The 26,901-nt window shown below is 37.2% G+C and overlaps 1 protein-coding gene across 5 annotated transcripts in view; it reads left to right on the forward strand.

Annotated features, from left to right (window-relative positions):
• GDAP2 (ganglioside induced differentiation associated protein 2) overlaps window positions 1-26,901 on the forward strand; it is a 64,179-nt gene that overhangs the window by 5,897 nt on the left and 31,381 nt on the right. For 3 of the 5 annotated variants that reach the window (XM_032154866.2, XM_032154867.2, XM_058439409.1), the window contains exons 2-7: window positions 3,317-3,554; window positions 5,024-5,163; window positions 11,403-11,556; window positions 12,004-12,092; window positions 17,431-17,507; window positions 24,755-24,914. In XM_032154866.2, the coding sequence (XP_032010757.1) occupies window positions 3,379-3,554; window positions 5,024-5,163; window positions 11,403-11,556; window positions 12,004-12,092; window positions 17,431-17,507; window positions 24,755-24,914 (796 nt within the window). In that variant the 5' untranslated portion in view covers window positions 3,317-3,378. Of the gene's footprint in view, window positions 1-3,316; window positions 3,555-4,233; window positions 4,310-5,023; window positions 5,164-11,402; window positions 11,557-12,003; window positions 12,093-17,430; window positions 17,508-24,754; window positions 24,915-26,901 lie in introns of those variants that run through there. The other 2 variants (XM_058439410.1, XM_058439411.1) reach the window with 2 other exon arrangements.

Consider the following 26,901-nt stretch of genomic DNA (forward strand, 5'->3'; position numbering starts at 1 on the left):
ATCATGGCAGATCACATGGAGGTACTTCTGGGTGCCTGCACAGTTCTATCTCCTGACTTTGGTGGTGGTTCTAGGGGTGTTCCCTTCATAATAGCTCATTAAACTGCACATTTATTTGGGGGGGAGAAAATTCACATGCCGACTTTCTTTCCCTGATCATCTGTCTGCCCTTATTTATTTCATGTTACCAACAACCTCCAACTTACCAAACCCGTTAATCAGTTCTTAGTGTTGCAGGAAGTCAGGGACCCCAAACGGAGAGACCGGCTGAAGCCATGGCAGGAGAACATAAATTGTGAGGATTTCATGGATATTTATTAGTTTTCCAAATTAATACTTTTATAATTTTTTATGCCTGTCTTTACTGCAGTCTCTGAACATAAATTGTGAAGATTTCATGGACATTTATCACTTCCCCAATCAATACTCTTGTGATTTCCTATGCCTGTCTTTACTTTAATCTCTTAATCCTGTCATCTTCGTAAGCTGAGGATGTATGTCACCTCAGGACCCTGTGATGATTGAGTTAACTGCACAAATTGTTTGTAGAGCATGTGTGTTTAAACAATATGAAATCTGGGCACCTTGAAAAAAGAACAGGATAACAGCGATGTTCAGGGAACAAGGGAGATAACCTTAAAGTCTGGCTGCCTGTGGGCCCGGCAGGACAGAGCCATATTTCTCTTATTACCGAAAACGGATAAGAGAAGTATCGCTGAATTCTTTCCCCAGTAAGGAATATTAATAATTAACAGCCCTGGAAAAAGAATGCATTCCCAGGGGAGGCCTCTGAAATGTCCACCCTGGGAGTGTTTGCCTTATGCAGATGTAGATAGGGATGAAATATGCCCCAGTCTCCTGCAGGGCCCCCAGGCTTGCTAGGATTAGGAAATTCCAGCCTGGCGAATTCTAGTCAGACCAGTTCTCTGCTCTTGACAATGCATGCACAGCGGGACATGGAAGTTCATTAGTGATTCTAGTTTCACCCTGACCTTTGCCTTGTGATCTTTTGTTGCCCTTGAAGCATGTGATCTCTGTGACACACACCCTATTCGTACAATCCCTCCCGTTTTGAAAATTGCTAATAAAAACTTGCTGGTTTTGTGGCTTGGGGGCATCATGGAACCTGCCAACATATGATGTTTCTCCTGGACACCCAGCTTTAAAATTTCTCTCTTTTGTACCCTTTCCCTTTATTTCTCAGACCGGCTGACACTTAGGGAAATAGAAAAGAACCTACGTGAAATAACATTGAATTATTGGGGGCATGTTCCCCTGGTATTAGTCCTGTTACTCAACCTTTCAGTATCATTTAACTGGTACCTCTCAAGTATTGCTTGAAATGTTTTCTTCACTTGGCTTTTAGGCTACCATGCTTCCCTGGTTTACCTTCCTTTCCTAGCATTCCTTCTCTCTCTCACTTTCTGACTTGTCCTCTTTCCAACCTCTAAGTTTTGTCATAGGACTCAGTCCTTGGATCTGTTTTCTCTATTTGCATTTATTCTCTAGGCTATCTTGTCCAGTTTCCATAGCTTTAAATACCATCCATATGCTGAGAATTCCAAATTTATATCTTTAGCCCCATCTTCTGTGAGCTCTAGCCTCATATAACCAATTTGCATGTTTGACATAAACACTTGGTCATAGAATGAGCATCTCAAACGTAGCACACCCAAAAAGACATAAGAAAAAAAAATCCATTGGTTATCACTCTACCCTACAACCTACTCCAATTTTTCCCTTCTCTGTAAATAGCATAACATTTACTCAATTGGGTAAGCAAGTAATCCAGAAGTTATCTTTGGTTCTGCTCTTTCTCCCTACTGTCTATATTCTTAAGTAAGTCTTGTTGACACCACCTTCAAAATACATTCCAAATCTAACATTTCTCATCACTACCATCTCACCTAAATTATTGCAGTCATTTTCTATTGATCTCTGCATCTACTCTTGCCCCTTCTCAGTTTCATTGTAGCTACAGTATTCTTTTCAAATATTATTTATATTTAATCATTACCATGCTCAAGATCCTCTAATAGCATCCCTCATATTTAGAATAAGATCTAAACTTCTTACCATAGTTTACAAACAGTATCCTCTGGCCTTTCTCTCTCTTACCAACCTCATCCCCTACCACTCATTACCTAGCTTATTCTGCTTTTCCTAAACTGGCCTCCTTGCTCCTCCTGTAATATACCAAGATCCTTCCTGCCTATTTGGCCTTTGCACTTGCCATTTCCTTTGCCTGAAACATCTCCCAGAGCTTCATGTGGTTGCTGTCTCATTGTATCTTTCTACTGGGATGTTACCTATTCTCTCATAATGCTTACTTCTCTAGTCATTCTGTTAGATACCCGCTTGTTTCTTTATCATTTATCATCTTCTGTCTTCTCCATGGAAGCATATGCTTCTGAAGGGCAGGGACTTGCTCTTATTCACCAGTGTGTGCCCAGTGCCTAGAATAGTATCTAACACATAATAGATGCTTGCAAATTTTTTTTTTTTTTTAGACGGAGTTTTGCTCTCGTTGCCCAGGCTGGAGTGCAGTGACGCAATACAAAGATTTATTTGATGAATGAATATACCATTTTACTGAAATAAATGTTTGACTCATAGGCAAATTGATTCTCCTTTTCTCTAGCAACAAAGAATTTCCCATTACTTCTCTCTAGTACTTGACACTGTGTGTCTTCCAACACCCTCCTCTTCTAATGTTGGTATTTCAGTACCACCAGCCACCTACCATATCACTGTCTCACACACCATATCCTATAAATTGTCAACTCCTGTTCATCCTTCCTTTGTATTTTGCCTCTTAAATGTTTGCCTCCTTCCGTATCTCCTTTCCTAGTTGAAACCTTTATCATCTCTTACTACTTGATTGCAGTAACCTCCCAGCTTTTCATTTTGTCTTAGTACCTCCTCCACATTATCATCAGACTTTAAATTATACATGTGGTTTATCTTTGTATCTCTTGCAGCATCTATCACTTTTTGTTTTTTTCGATAGTAGGCACTCAGTGAATGTTGAATGAATAGTCCTGTTTCTGGAAAGTAGAATTGGTGGGCCTGTGATTATTTTAATGGCTGTAATTCTTTGAAAAGAATTTATGCTTAAATAATCACTCTTTAATCCTGTTTTAGAAATGCTATAGCAATTCTTTGTTGTCCATTGTTTTTAATGGACTTTTTAAGTGACTATAATCACACAATATACTATTGGGATATTTCACAGTGGAATTTTGTTTACTGCTTTAATAGAATTCAAGTAATATCTGTGCTTCTCTATTAAAATGATTCTTTCTTTTCTCTTAAGCTAAAGTCTCCAGTGAATATTGAATTGCTGAGGATTTTGGGAAAAGACAAAGTTCCCATTCCATGGATCCCTTAGGTGCACCTTCCCAATTTGTGGATGTGGATACACTACCAAGCTGGGGTGACTCATGCCAAGATGAATTAAATTCCTCTGATACTACAGCTGAAATATTTCAGGAAGACACTGTTCGATCACCTTTTCTTTATAATAAGGACGTCAATGGAAAAGTGGTTCTTTGGTAATTTTTTGATTACATCATATCATGAGGAGATAACACTTTCTCATAATTTATTCTAACCTCTTTTTTAAAGCCCTACCATTGTTGAAATATAGCTTTGCATATACATATATGACTTTACTGGGGTATAATTGACATTTAATAGGCTACATATTTAAAGTATACAATATAAGTTTTGACTTTTGTTAATACATCCTTGAAGCCATTACCACAGTCAAGATAGTGAATATACCTGTCACCTCCAAAAGTTTTTTTTTCTGTTCCTTTGTAATTCCTCCTTCCTGCCCTTCCCTGCCTCCCCATCCCCAAGCAACCACTGATCTTCTTGTCACTATAGGTTAGTTGGCATTATCTAGGGTTTTATTTAAATTGAATTGTGTGCTTTTTGGTCTGTTTTCAGCAGAATGATTTCAGTTCATCTGTGTTGTGTGTATCAGTAGTAGTTCATTGCTTTAAAAAACTGCTTTATTGAGATATAATTCATATACAATATAATTCATCAATTCAAATTGCACAATCTAGTGATTTTTAATATATTCATAGAGTTGCATAACCCTCACCACAGTCAATTTTAGAACATTTTCATCTGCCCAAAGCCCCATTAGCAGTCACTTCCCATTTTTCCTTAATCCCTCTAGGCAGCCACTAATCTACTTTCTTGTCTCTATAGATTTGCCAATTCTGAACATTTCGTATAAATGGAATGAATACAATAAAATTTGTGTTTCTTTGTGACTTAGCATAATGTTTTCAAGGTTCGTCCATATTATATGCAAATCAATACTTTATTCTGTTTTTTTGTTTGTTTGTTTGTTTGTTTGTTTGTTTGAGACAGAGTCTTGCTCTGTTGCCCAGGCTGGAGTGCAGTGGCGTGATCTCAGCTCACTGCAAGCTCCGCCTCCCAGGTTCACACCATTCTCCTGCCTCAGCCTCCTGAGTAGCTGGGACTACAGGTGCCTGCCACCATGCCTAGCTAATTTTTTGTATTTTTTGTAAAGACAGGGTTTCACCGTGTCAGCTAGGATGGTCTTGATTTCCTGACCTCATGATCCATCTGCCTCAGCCTCCCAAAGTGCTGGGATTACAGGCATGAGCCACCATGCCCGGCCAGTACTTTATTCTTTATTAGGATTGAATAATATTCCATTGTATGGATATATCACATTTATCAGTTCGTTAGTTGATGGATATTTGGATTGTTTCCACTCTCTGGCTATAATAAATAATGCTGCTATTTCTAAACATGATGGTTTTGTGAGTTTCAGGGTTATAACAATTGCATTAAAGATCTAAGATGCCAGATTAATTGTTTTTTAAGTCAGAAATTTCTTTTCTACTATTGCTTAGCTTGTGAGCTAGCAAAACCAACATTTTGAAAAAGACAAGGATAAAATGTTTTGAAATAATTAGAAACTAGGTTTCTTTTCTTCTTTTTCCTCACACTTGTTCGTTCTTTATTGTTCCTGCAGGAAAGGAGATGTGGCATTACTGAACTGTACAGCCATTGTGAATACCAGCAATGAAAGTCTCACAGATAAGAATCCTGTGTCAGAAAGTATCTTCATGCTTGCAGGGCCTGATTTGAAGGAAGATCTCCAGAAACTTAAAGGTGAATGAATTTTCTTTGATATATTATTGCTTAGGAAACATTCATTTTGATGTCCTCTACCTTAAAGAGGCATGTTTTGTGGGAAAATTATGTAGATGTAGCTGTTTTTCTTTTGTGAAAACTAAATAAAAACTGCTTTTGAGAGCTCCATTTTAACAAAATTTATTACATTTTGAAATGTGTTAAAAACTGAGTCCTGAGAATTTACTACCAGTAAAACTTCTTTGTCCTGTCCTGAATTTTAAATGACAATCACTGTAGCTATGTCTTTGGTAGCATTTTCTTGGCTGCATATTTTCTTGCACAAAACATGCAAGAAAAGCTTTGTGAGATGACTATCCTCCTGAACTGAAAAACTGTTAAATTACCTAGCTTGCAGCCCTTTGTTATTTGAGCCCAAATGAAATACTGTGAAATTCAATCTTCTCATTGTATAAAAACTATTTATGAAATACAGCAATGTTTCTTAAAATGTAAACAGCAAAGTTAACCTGTATGAAATCTTGCTTTCCTTCCCTTCTATCATTTAACACTGACAACTGGTTTCTAACCTAATAAAAATATTAGAACTTGAATAGGAATACTGATAAGTGCTGGCTCTATGAAAGAAGGGATAGAATGGGAAGAATTGCATTTTTTGATCCAGAAACTGAATTTTGACTGTAAGGACAGAGTGGGGGAAATGGCTGTAACTGAACTGCAAAACAAGATACCATGAAGAACATGTGGAAACTAGAAGATAATACTGAGAAGTTCTTTGAAGATAATACTGAGAAGTTCTTTGCTAAAAGGAACAGAGAAGCTGGTCTGGAAAAATTACTAATGGCGTGTGTGTATGCTTACATACACCTTAGAGCTAGACTTATGGATAATAAAGAAAATAAGAAAATTTAACAGAAATATACAAGTAAAACCTCAATGTTAAACTGTGTGTTTGTGCATCTCCAAGCTGAGATTCATGTTATAACTCTGCTCTTTACTAACTGTGTGACTTAAGACCGGTTACTTCACCTCTGAGTCTGAGCTTCCTCATCTCTAAAATGGGGATGGTAATAGTAGTTCCTACCTCAGTTCCTGACATATAGCAAGAGCTTAATAAATATTTGGAGATGGAAAAAACTAATATCTTGAAGACTAAATTAAATAATGGACATTAGGTGCTAAGCACATCCTAAGTGTTCAACAAGTATTAGTTATTGGATGTTAGTTATTAGGCCCCAGTTGTGTGTTTAATGAATCAGTGCCAACCTTTAGGTTATTATTAAAGGGCTGCATACTTAATCCTATCCCCTTTTTACATTTTTATTAATGACTTAATAAAAAGCATGACTTTCCAAATTTGTAGATGATAGAAAGCTGAAAAGAGTAACAGGAGATACTGGATGATAGACTAAAGATTTTCATGTGACTGGAAGTATAAGCCAAGAAATGAAAACATTAATGGAGATGAATATTAAAGTTTTGCAGTAAGTTTAAAATGATGGGGAAACATCATTTGTTTAACACTTTCTTTCTCAGTAAAATGGCATTATTTTCCATTCCATTTTTCTTTTTCTTTCTTTTTTTTTTTTTTCCTGAGGCAGAGTCTTGCTCTGTCACCCAGGCTAGAGTGCAGTGGTGTGATCTTGGCTCACCGCAACCTCGGCCTCCCAGGTTCAAGTGATTCTTCTGCCTCAGCTTCCCGAGTAGCTGGGACTACAGGTGTGTGCCACCATACCTGGCTGATTTTTGTATTTTTAGTGGAGATGGGGTTTCACCATGCTGGCCAGGCTGGTCTTGAACTCCTGACCTCAAGTGATCTGCCTGCCTCGGCCTCCCAAAGTGCTGGGATTACAGGCGTAAGCCACCATGCCCAGCCTCCCATTCCATTTTTCATTCAAGGAACCTTAGGATTAACACTTCCCTTTTTCTTATCCCTCACATGAAGTCTATCGTCATGCCCTAAATTAATCTTAAATCTATTTTTGTCTGTCACCATTGTCTCCAGCAACTAGCATATGCAACCATCATTCCTTCCCTAGACTACAGCCATATCCTCTCTCCCAGCTGGTCTCCTTACATCCATTCTTTGTTTCTTAAATCCACTGTCCACACACAACCAGTAAGTGTAAACCCCTTCTTATTGTTTCTTTACTTCAAACTATTTAGTGGCCTCTCATTAACCTTAAATTCTAAACTTCTTAAACTGATCCCCATGTCCTTGCAAGATCTCACTCACTTTTCTCCAGGCTTATCCCATGCCCCCTTTTCCCTTCCTTACCATGCTTGAGCCAAACTGATCTCTTCTCACTACCTTGTCATCCAAGCTCCTTTCCAGTTTTGCACTTGATGCTGTTCTTTCTCTCAGTTGTCAACCCTTATTCTTAAGTCTTGGCTTATATCTCTTCCTCAAAGCACTATTTCTTTTTACTTCAGAATAGATCAGACCACCCATAGTATGTGCTGCCAGCCTGCAGTACTTCTCTGTTGTTTGCTTATCACAATTGTAATCTTGTAAATTGTCTTGTGATAACTGTATCCCCATTAAACTGTAAACTCCATATGGACAAGAACTGTATGTCTTTTATTACTACAGTAAGTTGGGGTACACCTAACAGAAAATTACTAACATTGTGGAAACCACATTATTTAAAGAGCTAGGATTAGCATAGAGAAGAGAATATTTGGGGGAAACAGTACTTATTCTCAAATACTTGAAAAAGGGTCATATTGAAGAGGGAGAATGATAATCATGGTGTGTTCCTAGAATCCTTGATAAGAAAATACATAAAACCATATGTCAATTCAGTTAGCATCAATACTAAAATTAGAATAGGCAGGGTTGGCTTATTGTACCCAAATTTCCCCCCTGAAAAAAATCAGTCTTATATTCACTTTGTGAATTTAGGAATTTTATGAAACTAAACCTATGTGAGGTTTGTTGTTTGAACCTGTATGTGGGTGTGGATGTATACATACATTCTTGTATCTTTTGATACCAAAATAAAATTATGTGTATGCTATTCTCAAAATAAGGTAATCATGTACATATTCTGCAATTTGCCTTCTTCAGCAAATGAATTCCACCTTTTAATTTTAGAAATTACATCTACTCCCCAGACCATATTTAAAATTTCCAGCTGATCCAAAAATGTCCTTTGCAGCAGCTATTTTATCCAAACCAGTATCCAATCCAGGACCAGACATTGCATCTTTTTGTTATGTTTATTAATTTGTCTCTGTGTGTGTGGTATTTTGTAATCCAGCACAGTCCCCTGTCTATGATACTGACTTGTTGACTGAACAAGGCCAATTGTTTTTCACAGTATTCCTCCTTCTAGATTTGTCTGATTTACTTGAGGTGCCATTTAGTTTGTATTTCCTATAAACTTGACATTATGTCTAATGGAGTCAAGTTTTGCCTAAAATATTTCATAGGTGGCGATGTGTTGTCTACTTAATGTTGTATCATGTTAGACCTGTTAGTGGACTGTTACTCATATTAAGATGGCTCTCTTAATTGGAGTGAAGATAACAGTCTGATCCTTACGTTCCATTTTTTTCTTGCCAAGGACCCTCCTAGAACCCTCCATCCTCCCTTTCCTCTCTAGACTGTTCTCTATGCCTGCTGCACAGTTACTGTTCTGGAACTTTTTTTTAACATCATCCTGGGAAATCCTTTTTTCCATTTGATGGATTGGATCTCTCATTTTTGTGAGTAAATCTACCAGGAGATTTTAAAGAAGGATGCAATAGGCTAAAACTACTGAGATTTTACTTCCACCTTCATACTTAATTGGTAATTTGCTTAGAAATAGAATTCTAGTTTGGAAATCATTTTCTAGAAATTTGAAGACACTACTCCTTTGTTTTCTACTTTGATTAGTGCTGTTGAGAAGTCTCGTGCTATTCTTATCCCTGATTGTTTGTATGTTACTGGTTTCTTTCTGGAAAGCTTCTGATCTCATCTTTGTTTCTTAGTGCTCTTAAATTTTACAGGGATGTGCCTTTATATGGTTTGGGTGTTTTATGGGCTCTTTGAATCTGGAAACATGTCTTTCCATCCTGGGAAATTTTTTTGTTTTATTTCATTAATAATTTCCTTCCTTCTGTATTCTCTGTTCTCTCTGAAGAAATCCTATTAGATGTTGTATTTTCTTGTTTAATTCTTCAGTTTTCTCATCTGTTATCTCTTATTTTCAATTTATTTTTGTTTTATTTTCTGGATTCCTTCAAGTTTAGTTTTAACCCTTCTATTGAACTTTTCATTTCTGCTGTCATATTTTTCTCTTTGGCTATAGCAGTTACATAAGTGCCATTTCCTGTTCTCTGAGTAGTTTTTTTTGTTTGTTTGTTTTGTTTTTTGAGACGGAGTCTCGCTCTGTCGCCCAGGCTGGAGTTTAGTGGCGCGATCTCTGCTCACTGCAGGCTCCACCCCCCGGGGTTCACGCCATTCTCCTGCCTCAGCCTCCCGAGTAGCTGGGACTACAGGTGCCTGCCACCTCACCCGGCTAATTTTTTGTATTTTTAGTAGAGACGGGATTTCACCGTGTTAGCCAGGATGGTCTCGATCTCCTGACCTCGCGACCCGCCTGCCTCGGCCTCCCAAAGTGCTGGGATTACAGGCTTGAGCCACCGCGCCCGGCCTGAATAGTTTGTTTTTATGACATTCTGATTTTAAGTTTTTTTTCCCCTGTGTTGTCTGTTTCTTGAGCATGTGTTTAGTCTCCCCTTTTAGTTTTTGTTAGAGGCTTTTCTCACTTTCTGGTGATCCTTAAGTGTTAGCTGGATTTAAGATGGAAGAACTGAAAAGTTCATGGGAAACTTTGTACACAGGAGTGTCTAAGTCATTTCAGGCTGCTATAACAAAGTATCCTAGGCTGAATGGCTTAGGAAGAACAGAAATTTCTGGAGACTGAAATCCAAGATCAGGGTGCCAGCATGGTCAAGTTCTGCTAAGGGCTGTCTTCCTGGCTGCACACTGCTGAGTTTTCATTGTATTTTCACGTGGCAGAGAGAGGGAGCAGACTCTCTGGAGACTCTTACAAGGATTCAAATCTCATTCATGAAGGCTTTACCCTCATGAGCCTATCTAATTCTAATTACCTCCCAAAGACCCAATCTCCTAATACCATCACATTAGGGGGTAGGGTTTAACATATGAATTTTGAGGGAACCAGAGCATTCAGTTAATAACAGTGGGCAAAGGTTATTGCCTGGTGGGTCTTGAAGTATATGACAGAACGGGACTCCTGCCTGTTATTTTATTGGGGAACTTTCCCCAGTTATCTGTAGGTCCTTTAAGTTTGGGCCTCTCAATTTCTTGGAAAGGAATCCTCCAGGAGTGTAAGCCTAGATGTCTGTTTTGAAAGCCATTTAGGGGCAGAGGGCTAGACCTTTCACTGTTAAGTATAACACTTTAACTAAATCCCCTCTTTTCAGCTGTGCCTGGGGTTCTGGAATCCAGAAACTCTCTAGTTGAGCATCTCCAGAGAATAAACTTCTTCCCTGCTGCTCTGGTGGTAAAAAAAAAAAAAATCATCACCTTACTGTGCTGGCTGGGGGAGGGGTTGTTGCAGATTTGACTGTTTTTATACAAACTTTTAACTGGGCCTCTTTTTAGCGCCACATCCCACTTCACAGCATAGCCTTTACAAGTACTTGGGGCTCCCGTTTCTGAGCCTTTTTAGCATTCTCTAGTAATAATAACAATAATTTCTTATGCGTGTATGCACTTTGCATATAGTAACTCGTTTAATCCTGTGAAGTAAGTACTACTAGTATCCCTCTTAAATAGGAAATTGAGTTGTAACAAGGCCAAGCCCCTGCACAGAGTGTCTTGACAGGAACGTGGTAGACTCAGGATTTGAATCAAAGCAGTCTGTCTTGTATCCAACACTGCTTTTCAGTATAGATCAACTTGCTTCATATTAGTTATCTCATTTCTGCAAGCAATTAGGTTTCTCTGCTCTGTTGAGTCAGTTACTAGTCAGTTGACATTCTACCCTCCAAAATTTTGATGATGCTTGTCTGCTTCATGGTCTTTCTCATTCTCTTTATCTGTCTCTGTGCTTATACCTATTGTATTGCTTCACTGTCATTTTGGGAACAGAAGTAACAGAGATAAATTCTTGTGTTCAGTCTATTTTTAACCGAAATTTCTCAAAGTTCTCAATACTTTCTCTGTTTCATGCTTTCATTTGTTTTTGTTTCTGTTTTCCTAACACATCCAAACTTATGTGTGTTTCCATTGTTTCCAGGGTGCCGAACAGGTGAAGCAAAATTGACAAAAGGATTCAATCTAGCTGCCCGGTTCATCATTCACACAGTGGGACCTAAATATAAGAGCCGCTATCGCACAGCAGCTGAGAGTTCCCTTTATAGCTGCTACAGAAACGTACTTCAACTAGCAAAGTATGGTCTACTCATTTTCTGGACATAGCATATCATACATTGTTAAAGGCTCCAGTTTTTAAAGATGAAGGCCCCAGTTTTTAAAGATTAAAAACCTAGCAGTGGAAGTCAAATTTTGAGGGACTCAGGTGATTTAGGAGGACCCTGACAATAGAATTATCTTTTCAAACTTAGCAGGATAAATGGGATAGATTTGAGTGACTTGAGAATTTAACCTTTTCCCATTTTTTATTCAGTTTTCATGTGGATATATGTCCTCCAAAGAGTGCAATTAAATTGTATATGAATAAAATTATTGAGTAGTACAGTTGGGTTAGCTATTATAGTAGATTTGTTGAAGAGGGAGGAAAGGAGAAGTTGAGCTAGATTTTGAAATTAGTTATGTATTGTTGTGTATGTATTACAGATGTTTCTACTGCAATTTTTGTGTTTTCCCTTTGGTTGCAGAGAGCAGTCAATGTCTTCTGTTGGCTTCTGTGTCATCAATTCTGCAAAACGTGGTTATCCTTTAGAGGATGCAACACACATAGCACTTCGTAAGTAGTATCAGAGATGCTGTACATGAAATGAATCTTAAAAATTTTTTAAATTCTGGGCATGGTGGCTTATACCTGTAATTCCAGCGACTTGGGAGGCTGAGGCAGGAGGATCCCTCAAGGCCAGAAGTTTAAGGCTGCAGTGAGCTGTGATGGCACTTATGAATAGCCACTGTACTCCAGCCTGAGCAACATACAGTGAGACCTCATCTCAAAAAGAAAAAGTTTGTTTTTTTAATCATTAAATAATTATAGCCAAAGAATATTCATTGATTAAGTGATTGTGGCTCCCTGGAGGGAAGTTTTTATTGGCAAGTTGCAGAGCTCTCAATTTACTTTTTCAGGTTGGCATTTTTATCCATTTGAATAGGGGGTCAGAAGACTTGCCTATTAATTTTTTTAATTTAACAGAATTTAATTGAGCAAAGAGCGAGTCTTGAATTGGACAGCCCCCAAAACCAGAATAGGTTCAGAGCAGCTGGCCTCTTGAATTTGAAAGTGATGCTAAGTTAGAAAGTATGGCTAATGCAATGAGTAATTAAATCAGAATTTAGAATAATCTTAACAGTCTGCAACAAATGCAGTCAGATTTCATAATATCATATTTGTATAACACTTGGCAGTTTAAATAGCCACATTCACACATGCTATTTGAATGTAAAATTCTGCATTTAGGTTTTCAAAAGACGGCTCAGTCAATATGAGCAAAATGTCTGTATGTGACATAAAAATATGTCATTCAGCTAAAGAGAGTCCATGATCTCACTGTATATATGCAGATTTAGACCACATCTTGAGTTTTATATATATTTCTGTGTGTCATATTGCATGAGACACTGACAAACAGGAGGACAAACAGTTTGAAACAGTAGTGGTGTTTCTCCTAAAGAAGAGCATGCTTTTAGCACATGTGATGTCCATCTTCAAATATCTGAAGGAATCTCATTTGAACTTATTCTGTGCTACATTTTTCAAGCAGCAGTTCTTTGGGGTATTGTCATAAACTACAGTGAGCATCTGGTGAAAGAACACTATGGACCCTTTGTCAAGAAAAATGTGCATAAATACAGAATTTACAGGTTATTTCAGGAAGTTTACAGATCCTCATCAGGATTGTAGATAAGAACTCCAACTGTACAAGGCAAGGTCTAAGACCAAGTTATAAGGAAAATGTTGGTCCCATTTGAAGTAGTACTAACTGTAACAGAAAAGTATTTTAGCGAACTTCTTGTCACTAGGAACATTCATGCAGAGGTTACAGGACCATCTGTTGCAGCTGTTATAGAAAACACTTCTCATTTCAGAGACAAACTATACTAAATGACCTTTAAGACCCCCTGTTATCTCTAGAATTTAAAGTTGAAGAGCTGAAAGCCTTATATCCACAAATACCAAAAAGATATTTGAATGTATAAATTATTATTATGTAGCCTGGAATTAAGGGTATCTGTTCAGTCTTAGTCTTATTTAATTATAACCTATTTTAAAAAATCAATATTCTAACTGCTCAAGGATTTTATAGTAAATTTGTATATTTTATAATTAACTTTGTATACATTATATTAGACTGAGCTTGAGGCACAGGAATCTTATCTTTTTATCTTGAATGCTTGATGTGGTACTTGCTCAAGAAATATGTATTTTTAAAAGGGACAAGTAAATTCCACTTACTTTACTTAACAACCGTGTGTTTTAGGTAGTATGGTGTCCGTTGTACAAATAAAGGGTCTCAGAAATTCCTCCTGTTGTGAGGATTATGCAGACTTGGAGCATATATCCAGACCTTCTGACTCCCAAGTCTAGTAACCTGTCTGTTATACTAGATGATTCATTATACTTGAGTTAGAACTGCTTCAGTGGAAGACTACTATGTTATTACATGCCTCTCTTCTAAATGGTACCTAACCAAAGCAAAATTCCTGCCTTGATATAATTGCACCTGACAAGGCTTTTGGCTGGTCTCTGCATTCTGATTTTACTTAGTCCTGGTCGTATCATCTCATAGCTTCTTTTATGTATCTATTTTTTATTAAGGTAATCATAAGGATTTTCTATTTTAAAGAGGTAGCATTATTTTGTAGAAAAGATTCTGAATAGGGAGTTAAGAAGACTGGTTTTTAGTTCTAATTCTACCAGTCAAACTCTAGCTCTGTGGCCCCAGACAAATCACTTGATACAGTACTATAAGAGAGGTCAACTTTGAGAGTAACAGCAGATAAAGATCGATAATGGGTATAAGGGACTTCGATGAAGCAGTTTCTAGAAATATAATTAGCAAAAAGGAAATGTACAACTCTTAAAAAGTGGGCACATTTGACTTATTAGGCCTTAAATCTAGTGGCAAAACTGTAGCATCTCATTCAAACACATACACAGAAGATGATGCCTTTTGCTTGAATACTTTATCAAGCATTTGGAAAACAAATGTCTTGTACACTTTGTAACATATATGGGCCAAGAACAAATCTAATGATATAACTCTAAGTCCTTAGTATCAAAAGCTTTCTTATTAAACTGTTATCAAAATTTATTTCATTTGAAGCCTAAGTAATATGTTTTTGATAGATATATTAAGACGCTTTTTTTTCTTAGTTCATGTGCAGTTTGTTTTTCTCCAGAAGAAGCCGAAAGAAGTATCTGCATTGAAATAAATTTATCAGGTTATTTATTCATCCAACAGAAATTTAAGTGACTACTATGTGCTGTATACAAAATAATACAGTGGTGAGAAATAAGATGAAGGTGTTTTGTTCTTGTGGTGTTTCCAGATGGGGAATTATAATGTCCTAGATGTCATTCTTACAAATTATAGGGTATTCGCTAGGTGTTTAAGCACAGGACATTGTGATTGGTTGCAGAGTATAGTGCACAGATGAAACTTTGAAAGGAAGAGCGTGGCCTGGCCTTTTCGTACTAAAACCTTAGAGTCATGACATTAGTCTTCTTCACTGCTTTTGCAGAGTTAATTTTCTAAATGAGTTCCACTGAGAGAATTCAATTTGGTTGCTATTTGGTATTGTATTTTATCTTCCAAAGGAAATAATATAATTATATTCTGGGAAACTATTATGCATGAACATTACAACTTGATGTCAGATAAATAGGAAAATCTTTATGTATTTTTTTTTTTTTTTTTTTTGAGATAGTCATACACTGTCGTCCAGACTGCAGTGCAGTGGGGCAAACACAGCTCAATGCAGCCTCAACCTCCTGGGCTCAAGTGATCCTCCCCTGTTAGCCCCCCAGGTAGCTAGGACTACGGGCATGCACCACCATACCTAGCTAATTTTTTTTGAAAAATTTGGTAAACACAGGGTCTCGCTATGTTGCCCAAACTAGTCTTGAACTCAGGCTCAAGTAATCGTCATGCCCTCACCTCCCAAAGTGCTGGGATTATAGCCATGAGCCCCCATATCCTGCTGAAAATCTTTTTTTGAAAGTTCATTTTTGAAAAAGCATTAAAACAGAATAGAGGAAAAAATAAAAAGTAAATTTGTTATCTAACAGGAGGAGAGTTACGAGTGTTTGTTTAGTCCTTTAACAAATGGGTTTGCTCTGTTAGGTTCTTGAGATACAATGTTGAACAAAGCAGGCAATATGTAACTGAGCCATAAATTGTTAATTCAGTTACTAGTTACTTTTGAATGATTGCATATCACATCCGTAAGGTGTGCTAGGCCCCAAATTAAAGTAATATTAATATAAAATATACTTGGTCTTCAAAAAGCTTAGTCTAGCTATAAAATGTGAGAAATTCTCAAAAGATTCTAGGAGGGGCACAAAGAAGGGTGGAGATGGCTCTTGGCTGGGTCTTAAAAAATCAGTAAGAGTTCACCAAAAGAAGAGAATGGTGGATGAGTGGTACTCTAGTCAAAGGTAGGCATGCAAGCAGAGGCAGGGCATCATAAAAGTAAGTGGTATGTTTTGAATACAGCAAAGTAGATTTGGCTAAAGCATAAGATGTGGGAGGAATAATTGAAAATAGGACTAAGGAGCTGAGTGGGGGAAAGTGGATAGTTGGGGTTGGAGTATAGAGAGTCATGCTAGGGTTTTTTAATCTTAACCTGTAAGTAGCGCAGGGCATCACCAGTGTTTATTAAAAAGGGTAACATGAGAAGATAACTCAGGCAACAGTGAGTACGTAGACTTGGGGAAAAAAGACTCAAGGAGAGCAGTTAAGAGCTTATTACCAAAGTCTGTGTGAGCCTTGAGAACCTGAAAGCAGCCAAAAGAAAGGAATAAATGTTAGAAATATTAGCAATAGAATTAAAAGTCATGGGAACTATTTGAAAATGCAGTATGAAGGAAGAGGTAAAGGAGGCATCAAAGGCAATTCAGGATTCTAGCTTGGATGATTGGTTGGATGTTGATATGTAACCAAAATAAGGAATGTAGGTAAAAAGGACCAGGTTTGTTCAGAAAAAGATGGCAGTCAGGGTTTGGACCTGTTGGGGTCAGGTTTGGCTACATTGAATTTGAGGTCTCTGTGAGTTATCTAAGCAGATATACCTAATAGGCATCAGGTAATTCAGGTCTTTTCCTCAGAAAAAAGAATATAAAGATTTGGGAGCCATCAGCATTTGAGGTAATACCTATCCAGCACATCAGTGAGCTAAGGAAAATAAGTATATCAAAAAAAATAAAAAATATTGAAGGCAGAACCCTGGAGGACAACATTTTTAAAAGGTAAGGGCGTGTGTGTTAAGGACTAAAGCTAGGGAGAGATCCAATGAGTTAAGAACTGAAGAAAAGGCCAGTAGGTCTTGTTATTAGAAGTTGATAAGAATTAAGATAACATAGAAATTAAGAAAAAAATAATTGAGCTTTGGTTTTGTGGAGTTTTGTCAGGGGCTGAAGGGCTGGGTAGGATATCTAATACTGTAACTGAATGAATGGAAAGACACTTGTGCTAGATCAGTCTGGCCCAAGAGAGAGGCCCCAGGGAATAAGAAGAATATACTAGATAAGAGAGAATTGTATGGAGTCAGCATCTTCTATGGCCAGTCACTGTTCTTGGCATTGGAAATAGAGCAATAAATACAATAAAGCGTCTTCTTTATGGAGCTTTCATTCTAGTGAATGAGGCGGAGAGGGCAGGGAGGATAACAGTACACAAGTAACTTCATAAAATGTCTATCACAGTTGCTGTGGAGGAAAGCAAATCACAGTTTTTATACAAGTAGTCTGGGCAGGCTTTACCGATAGGGTATTACTAAGCAGAGTCCTGAATGAAGTGAGAAGTGATCCATTACAAAAATAAAACATTGAAGAGCTTGATTTTTCTTTATGTATAAGTAATTTTTTATTTCTTGAGTAATCTTTCTATTCTTTTCCTTAGGCACTGTAAGGAGATTCCTAGAGATTCATGGGGAAACCATTGAAAAAGTAGTATTTGCTGTCTCTGATCTTGAAGAGGTATTTTGCTAACTGTTACATTATTTAAATCTTATTTCTACCTTTAAGCAGTTGCCTTTGGCTTATCACTATATATTTACTGAGTTTCCAGCAGACAAATCCTAATGATCTATGTATGTATTTGACAGTGGGTCTTATAATCATTCATTGAAAAAGACTATATTGGAAACTAAAAATAAGTCAAGAAGGAGCATTTTGTTCGTATTTTTTATAACTGTTGTTGCTGTAAGTGAAATCGTACAAAGTGGAGTTGTTCTGCTTGGCCCCTGTGTTAGCTCTCAAAGCAACACCTTCTAAGCACTGAGTGTTTGGGGAGCATAACTGGAAGACTACTATGCCAGAAAAGCTTTGGTGTCTGCCTGACCAGGTGACAGCCTCGTCTAGTGGCTGGCACTGTGAGGTTTATATGTTTTGTTATATGTAGTTAAGTTTAATATATTTCAATTTAATTTCAAACCATTTTAGAAAATCAGTTTATTCTTATCTCATTACACTTTATTTTAGAGTGTAATATTTCCAAGTTTTGTATTATTGAGCAAGTTAACCTCTCTGCTTCAGTAAAATAGAAATACTGATAGTACCTCTATCAGGTTTTTCTTGATAATAAAATAAGCTAATACATTCGTATTAGCTATCTATTAGTGATCTATTCAAGGCATATGTAGCTACATATATAACATATATATGTACTTTTGAATTTGCTGAAAAAAGGCACATTTACTTTATCTCTTGTTTCATCTGGTTTATTTATACATAGAATCTTCCAGTGATCTTTTACTGAGTGTTAGCATGTAACAGGTTTGCTATATTAGGTCCTGGGAATACACCAGTGAAAAAATCATGGTTGTTTCCTCAAGGAGCCTTTATCCTTTTGTAGAAATAGATAATTCAGATAAAATCAGATGATTGTGATAAGTGCATTAATGGAGGTATGAGAAGGATAGGACATAACTTTAGCCTGGCACGGGGTTAGGAAATGCTTCCCATAGGAAGTGATACATAAGTTGAAATAATTGTAAAAGGTACATAAGATTTGCCAAGGGAGAGAGGGAAGTGACAGCAGTCATACAAGCCTGAGCAAAGGCATAGAAATAAGATAGCATTGAGTGTTTAGTATTGCTGTTGCATAAAATGTGAGGCTGAGAATGGCAAAAATGAAAGTTAGATAGGGATAAGATCATTCAAGGCCTTGTGTCACATCCTGTAAAATTTAGACTTTATTAATTATGCAGTGGGAAACAGAAGAGCTTTACGCAAACAAATGATGTCATCTAATTTCTGTTTTAGCTGTGTGGAGGATGATTTGGAAAGAGAAAGACTAATGGCAAGAAGAGATAACAGGTGGTTGCAGTACTCCACATGAGAAATGATCAGGCCTGAACAAGGGTACTTGTAGTGTTAAAATTTTAAACATTTAGTAAATAAGTTCAACTGGAGTTGGTGGTTGATTAAATACATACGGGAAAAGGAGTTAAGCATGACTTAAAGGTTTTTGGCTTGAGTGACTAAATAATGATGCCACCATTGAGATAGCAAATAGAAAGTGGGAAAAGTTTTGGAGATGGGATGAAGACAAATTATTTTCTGAACACGTTGAGTCTTAGAGGATCAGTGGATCATCAGGGCAGAGGCTCAGTGAACCATTGTGCTTATCAGTTTGAAGCTGAGGAGTGAAGTCTAGGTTAAAGATTTGTCCATTTTCATAGGATAGGATACAAATGAGATATGGCTCTTGCTCTCAGGGAGTTGGCAGACTAATGCTGAGACAGCCAGGTAAACAAAGATCACCCTACAGTGTGCCAAATGCTCTGCTAAGGTATGCACCACAGTGCCGTGGCAACTTACCATGACACCTGACCCAGATTTAGAGGAACAGAGAATCAAAGTCTTTGCCCTCAGTATACCTGGGAAAATAATCAACATTTACCATCTTTTTTTCAAAAATCATTTCTGAATAATTTATAGAAGAATAAAGGGATAGTGAAAAACAAGTTTATTAGACATTTTAGTAAGAATTTAAACATAAAAAACCTCTTTGTATCAAGTAAATACTGTTGCACAAACATAAAATATGAAAGAATACTGTCACACATCCTCTTAGTAAAATGAGATTGTCCAGGTTCCTATCACAAAATAGTATGTGATTAAGTTCTTCCTGTTGAATGACTGAATGAGAATACCATATTTCCTTTTTGTCCTTAGAAAAACACAATGGCTCATGCCTGTAGTCCTAGCACTTTGGGAGGCTGAGGCAGGTGGATCACCTGAGGTCAGGAGTTCAAGACCTGCCTGGCCAACATGACAAAACTCCATCTCTGCTAAAAATTAAAAAAAGTTAGCTGAATGTGGTGATGGGTGCCTGTAATCCCAGCTACTAGGGAGGCTGAGACATGAGAATCACTTGAACCCAGGAAGCAGAAGTTGCAGTGAGCTGAGATTATGCCCCTGACTTTAGTCAGGGTGACAGAGCGAGACTCTGTCTCAAAAAGAAAAAAAAATCATGAACTCATAGATTATTGAATTTGAGAAAGATAACCTAGAATATTGTTGTCTGAAGACTCAGAGTCTGAGATTTTACCTTATACAGCAAATCTTATGATCATCATTAGAGGGCTGCTATCTGTCTCCTTACATTCATCTTTGATTTATTTAATGATTCCAAAATGTTTTCTTCATTTGTCTCCTCTTTACTATTATGGACTGCAAATGAAAAATTCTGAATTCTCAACTCTGTCCAGTAAAGTTAAAAATATACTACCTGCCAGAAAACTATAGAGCAATATCTCTTATGAATAGAGATGCAAAAATTATCAAACCAAATCCAGCAACATACAAAAGAATTGTATACTACCCCAAAGTAGGACTTATGTCAGGAATGCAAGGTTAATTCAACATACAAGAATCTGAATCAATGTAATATATCATACTAATAGAATAAAGGATAAAAACCACAGGACCATCTCAATAGATGTAGAAAAGAACACTGAAAAAATGTAACACTCTTTCTTGATAAAAACAGTCAACAAACTAGGAATAAAAGAGAACTGCTTCAACCTGAAAAAGGGCATCTATGGGAAACCCATAGCTAACATACTTAATGGTAAAATACTGAAAGCTTTCTGCCTACGATCAGAAAGAAGACAAAGATTTTTGCTCTTGCCAGTTCTAGTCAACATTTTACTAGAGTTTCTAGCCAAGACATTTGGTTAAGAAAAAGAGATTAAAAGCACCCGAATTGAAAAGAACGAAGTAAAAGTATCTTTATTTGCAGACGGCATGAACTTATCAAAAATCCTAAAGAATCCATGCCAAAAAAAATACAAACAAACACTGTTAGAACGAATAGAGTTCCAGTGGGGTTACAGGACATAAGATCAATATGCAAAAATAAACTGTATTTCTACACACTAACAATGACCAATCCAGAAACAAAAATTAAGAAAACAGTTCTACTTAGAGTAACATCAAAAAAAGAATCAAATATTTAGAACTATTCTTAACAAAAGAACGGTAAGATTTGTACATTTAAAACTATAAGACCTCTTTGAAAGAAAATTTTAAAAACATAAATAAATGGAAAGACATCTATGTTCACAGATTAAAAGGCTTAATGTTGTTAAGATGACAGTACTGACCATACTCCCTACATTATATTACAGACTTAACATAATCCCTATCAAAATCCCAACTCATTTTTTGCAGAAATTATCAAGTTGATCCTAAATTTCACATGGATATGCAAGAGACCCAGAATAATCAAAACCATTTTGGAAAAAAAGAACAACATTGGAAGATTCACACTTACCAATTTCAAAACTTACTACAAAGCTGTAGTAATCAAGACTGTGGTACTGGCATAAGGATAAACGTATAGGTCAATGGAATGGAATTTCTGATAGTGGTTTCAAGACAATTTAATGAGGGAAAAGAATCGTCTTTTCAACAAATAGTATTGGGACTACTGGATATCCACATGCCAAAGAACAAAGTTGTATTCCTACCTTATAGCAGATACAAAAATTAGCTCAAAAGGAATCCAGGACCTCAATGTAAGAGCTAAAGTTATAAAACTCTTAGAAGAAAGTATAGGTATAAATCCTCTTGATTGTGGATTAGGCAGTGGTTTATTAGATATGGCACCAAAAGCACAGAGAGCCAAAATGAAAGTAGATAAATTAGGCACTCTTATAATTCAACAAAAGACAAATAAGCAAACTAAAAAGTGAACAAAAGTTTTGAACAGATATGTTTCATGCCTAGGTTTTAATTTGCAAAGGTGACTGAGTGATGAGACAAAGAGGTCTATGGCAAGAAACACTGTTTAAAAGAAAGAAAGAAGAGTTTAATGTTTTTCATAGTTCTGCTAGAAAAGAGAGGCATGGGTGCTACGCAGGGCCACGGGAGGAACACTAGGTTTCAGTCAGGAGGCAGAAGCAGGAGTGTGAGGAAATCCTGAGCCAGAGCCTTTATTGCGTTTTCCTTGGGAAAGGCAAGGCAGGCAGGACTTACAGTTTAGGACTGGCTAGTTTGAATAATTCCAGCAGACTCTGGGCTATAGGAGTAATCTCTAGATTCCTGATACCTGGCCCTGGATGATTTAGACCAGGAGAAATATTTGCATGGTGTGTAAGAGTTAGATACGGAAATGATTAGGACTGTAGATTTGGGATTGATTGGTTGGCATATGCAAGATGTGCTGTTTACTATCTTTAGGAATTAATTATCCCTTACAGGGACAGTCTTCCCAGGCCAGAAAGCTTTAAGATGTGAAAACATGACAAAATAGAAAAAAAAAATTAAACAATTAACGTACATTTATTTGAAGAAGATATACAGATAGCCAGTAAACACTGAAAAGGTGCTCCACACCATTAACCATTAGAGAAATACAAGTCAAAACCACTATGGATACCACTTCACACCCACTAACATGGCTATAATTACGAAGGGAGACAATAACAAGTGTTGGTGAGGATGTGGAGAAATTGGAACCCTTGTAGATAGTTAATTGGAATGTAAAAATGGCGCAGCTACTTTGAAAAACAGTCTGGTAGTTAATGAAAAAGTTAAACATAGGGTTACCCTGTAATGCAGCAGGTGTATACAGAAGAGAATTGAAAACATATGTCCACACAAAAACTTGTACACAGATATCTGTAGTAGCATTATTTATAATTGCCAAAAAGTAGAAACAACTGAAATGTCATCAGCTGATGAATTGACAAAAGAAAAATGTGGTTTGTGTATGCGTGCGTGCATGTGTGTTAGAATATTATTCAGCCATAAAAAAGGAATGAAGTACTGATACATGCTACGACATGGGTGAACCTTGAAAACATCATGCTAAATGAAAGAAACCAGACACAAAATGCCACATACTGTATTCCATTTTTATTTTTATTTATTTATTTATTTTTTGAGACAGAGTCTCGCCCTGTCACCCAGGCTGGAGTGCAGTGGCATGATCTCGGCTCACTACAACCTCCAAATCCCAGGTTCAAGCCATTCTCCTGCCTCAGCCTCCCAAGTAGCTGGGACTATAGATGCCCGCCACCACACCTGGCTAATTTTTTGTATTTTTAGTAGAGGCAGGGTTTCACTGTGTTAGCCAGGATGGTCTTGATCTCCTGACTTCATGATCTGCCCGCCTCGGCCTCCCAAAGTGCTGGGATTACAGGCGTGAGCCACTGTGCCCGGCCTTTTTTTTTTTTTTTGAGATGGAGTCTCACTCTGTCATCAGGCTAGAATGCAGTGGCGCAATCTCGGCTCACTGCAACCTCCACCTCCCGGGTTCAAGTGATTCACTTGCCTCAGCCTCCCGAGTAGCTGGGACTACAGGCACGTGCTACCATGCCCGGCTAATTTTTTATATTTTAGTAGAGACGGAGTTTCACCATGTTGGTCAGGTTGATATCAATCTCCTGACCTCGTGATCCCCCCACCTCGGCCTCCTAGAATGCTGGGATTATAGGCATGAGCCACCATGCCTGGCCCTGTATTCCATTTTTATGAAATGTCCAAAAATAGGCAAATTCATAGTGACAGAAAGAAGATTAGTAATTGCCAGGTGTGGGAGAGGGAGGAATGGTGAATGATTGCTGATGGGTTTTAGAGTGATGAAAATGTTCTGGAATTAAATAGTGGTGGTGATTGTACCCCCTTTGTGAATACTGTCTATGAAAAACCACAGAAACTGGGTATGGTGGTGTACACCTGTAATCCCAGCTACTTGGGAAGTTGAGGGGGGAAAAATGCTTGAGTCCAGGAGTTTAAGAACAGCCTGGGCAGCATAGCAACACCTCATCTCAAAAAAGAAAACAAAAACAAACACTGAATTTTATACTTTAAAAGGGTGAATTTTATGGTATGTGAATTCTGGTTTTTTTTTTAAAGATTGTGTCTCAGTTTTTTTATAAAGGCTATAAAGATGGTGTCTCCAATCTTATATATCTGTTTAAAAGATGATGCAATACTGTGGGCAACACAATATGAAAATGAAAGAAAATGATTTCTTGAATGATTTCATTGTCCTAGGTGATTCCATAATTTTTTTCTTATTATTTTATTTCAGTCTTTTTTAGTATAGTTTGTAATAATTGATGAGTAATTCTAGGTAATGAGAAAACAATTCCTAGGAAGATGAAAACGCAAAATGCTTCAAGATATAGGACAAATAAGAGCACTACATGCCTTTAATGTATTGCAGATTTATTAGTCCAGTGGACCAATCGATATGGGAATTACAAGATAAGATGAGTTTTATTCTGTTTTTTTTTTTTTAAGTAAAATTCATCTTTTTTCTTTGAAAAAACTTTTAAGAAAGAATAAACATCATGAAAGAGAAATCCTTCACAAACAACTCAGAAGCTAAACCTGGTTGAATGGACCCTGATGGCACACTGAGGGTTAAGGAAGTAGCTAGCATCTGAGCCAAATCTTGAGAGACTGGTATCATTAGGAAGTGAAGGTACAGATGGGGACAGGAGTGGCAGGACTTATGCATTCCAGGTTCAGTGACCTGCAATTGTTAGGATGGGCATCACATTTAACTTGGCTAGATAACAATATCCTTACTTTAACACAAAAGCTGATTGAGGGTTCCAGACAGTATCTAGTCTGAGCTCAGAAGTGGTAAAGTCTTTATTGATGGAGATTGTCTTCACAGTGTTATGAACAGCACTAAGTACTGCTGAGGTCTTCTTTGCTTTGTCCTATTTTTCACAGAATGTCTTGCTTTTCTGACACAGGCTACTTACCAAAAGCTACTACCTCTGTACTTCCCAAGGTCATTAAAAGAGGAGAATCGATCATTGCCCTACCTACCTGCAGATATTGGAAATGCAGAAGGGGAGCCTGTGGTACCTGAACGACAGATTAGAATAAGCGAGAAACCTGGTGCTCCAGAAGGTGAGTTCTAGAGCTCTAACTTTTTAAATCTCCCTCTTAGGGCCAAAAATAGGCACCAATCACCAAAGAAGTAAGAAATTCAGCTTGACCTTTGGAAAGCTCTCTATTACCATGATACTACTATCAAGACCAGTTTAGAAGTTTTCAAGTTCTATTCTTGAAATTAAAAATAAAAGTATAGATAGATATACGTCAAGTCTGTGTTAGACAGTGGGGATTAAGAGGTGGCTATGACAACATTCTCACCCTAATGGAGGTTATAGTTTCATGCAGAACACTGTTGAGATAGTAAAGTACGTTATTGTCTAACATTTTAAACAGCTTTCAGTATCCTCTAAAAATCATACTTAACATTAAATACTAAGACAAGAATATTATAACCATTCATTTTGTTTCTTGGGTTATATACTGTTATAGGTAGAGTATGCTAGGATGGGGGCCTTCTGAATCTGCTCTGTGTGACATCTTGTAGTGATGTTCATGTGTACATGTTTAAGGTCTTAAGTCCCTTCTGTGGAGATATGCCTCACAAGCTTCAGTGCTGGGACTGAGTCTTGAAATCCAGCAGTTTAGGGAATTACTGTGAAATTCCTAGAGTGAACATTTCTTTTAAAAATGAGCACCAAGCCAAAATCTGTAGGAAGAAACTCAAGATTTTATCACAAGTACATAGACTTTAATCAAGTGGAGGGAATTATAAGTGGTCTAACATCAGAAAATGTGAAATATCTGGAAACCAAGCTTTGCTGAAGGAGTAGTCATGCACTTTGGGTGAGCCTCCAGTATAGTATATCCTTGAAATAATGCAAAGAGTTGTTTTGAAATCCTCATGTCTGTGACTACCATAGAATTTTTCTTTCATAAAATGCATTTAGTGTGATAATGAGTGGTGAACGGCAAAACCACTTTGAGTGCTGGACAGTAGATAAGACTAATTCATTTGCTAAAAGATTCTCTTCTGTCCACCATTCCCAGAGTGTTTTATTTGCATTCATATCTCAGAAAATACTTTTTGTGATAGATGTAGGCCTTAGCATTCTTAAATATTTTCAAGTAGAATGTTAAATCGTATCTCAGAAAATACTTTTGTGTTATAGATATAGGCCGTAGTGTTCTTAAATATTTTCAAGCAGAATGTTAAATCTGTTAGAATATATATAACCAAGCTTTACTTGAGGGGTGTTTTTAATGAAAGCAGGCCCTTCCAATCTACTGGCCTGTCAGTTTGAGGAGCAGTGAAGTAGACGTGGGGAAACTCCAGCTGATTGTCCACCAGGTTGGAATTCAAGTGCTGGCGTTGCCTTGGGAATTTCCCCATGGTACAAGGTTTGTTTTGTTTTGTTTTTGCTTAACAGATCTACCAAGACAGTGAATACCACACTAAGAGATAATCTGTTCCCAAGAGACTGATTTATACTAATTCAACTCACAGTGGTTGTATGGACAGATTAGAAAGTTAATTTATTAATTTGTAGTGAAAACTATAACTCTTATGGACCAAAATAACTAGGTTGGTATGACAGTGTAGAAAACCAGGATGCTAAGTTATAACTGAAATATTTCTTAAGGAATGCGGATCATACTCTGTGATTCTGGTGCATCCATGTTGGGATGTTACCTGATAGAAGAGCTGAGGTTTATGCAATCAAATGCCTCCTCCTTCAACAGTGCTATATAAACCTTCCCAAATGCTTGTTTTTTATACTTCTTTTTTGTCAGATGCTGTGCAATGAGCCATCTTTAAACCTAGATACAATCTAATTACTTCTGTCTTTTTGTGTGTGACTGCATTCTACTCTTTTCTTCCTAGGGTTACACCCAGGTCACCCTGATTGGATTTCACATATTGCTAAAACCTTTGTCACACATGGACAGGCAGTTTCTTTCATTATTTCAGCTTTACAAATGCCTAAATCTGATTACAGTTTCATTCTCAAAAATAACCTTGACCCCAGTTTTTTGAGTTACCTCACTGTCGTCCTTACTG

Source organism: Hylobates moloch, unplaced genomic scaffold (genome assembly GCF_009828535.3).
Source record: "Hylobates moloch isolate HMO894 unplaced genomic scaffold, HMol_V3 SCAFFOLD_5, whole genome shotgun sequence".
NCBI lineage: Eukaryota > Metazoa > Chordata > Mammalia > Primates > Hylobatidae > Hylobates > Hylobates moloch.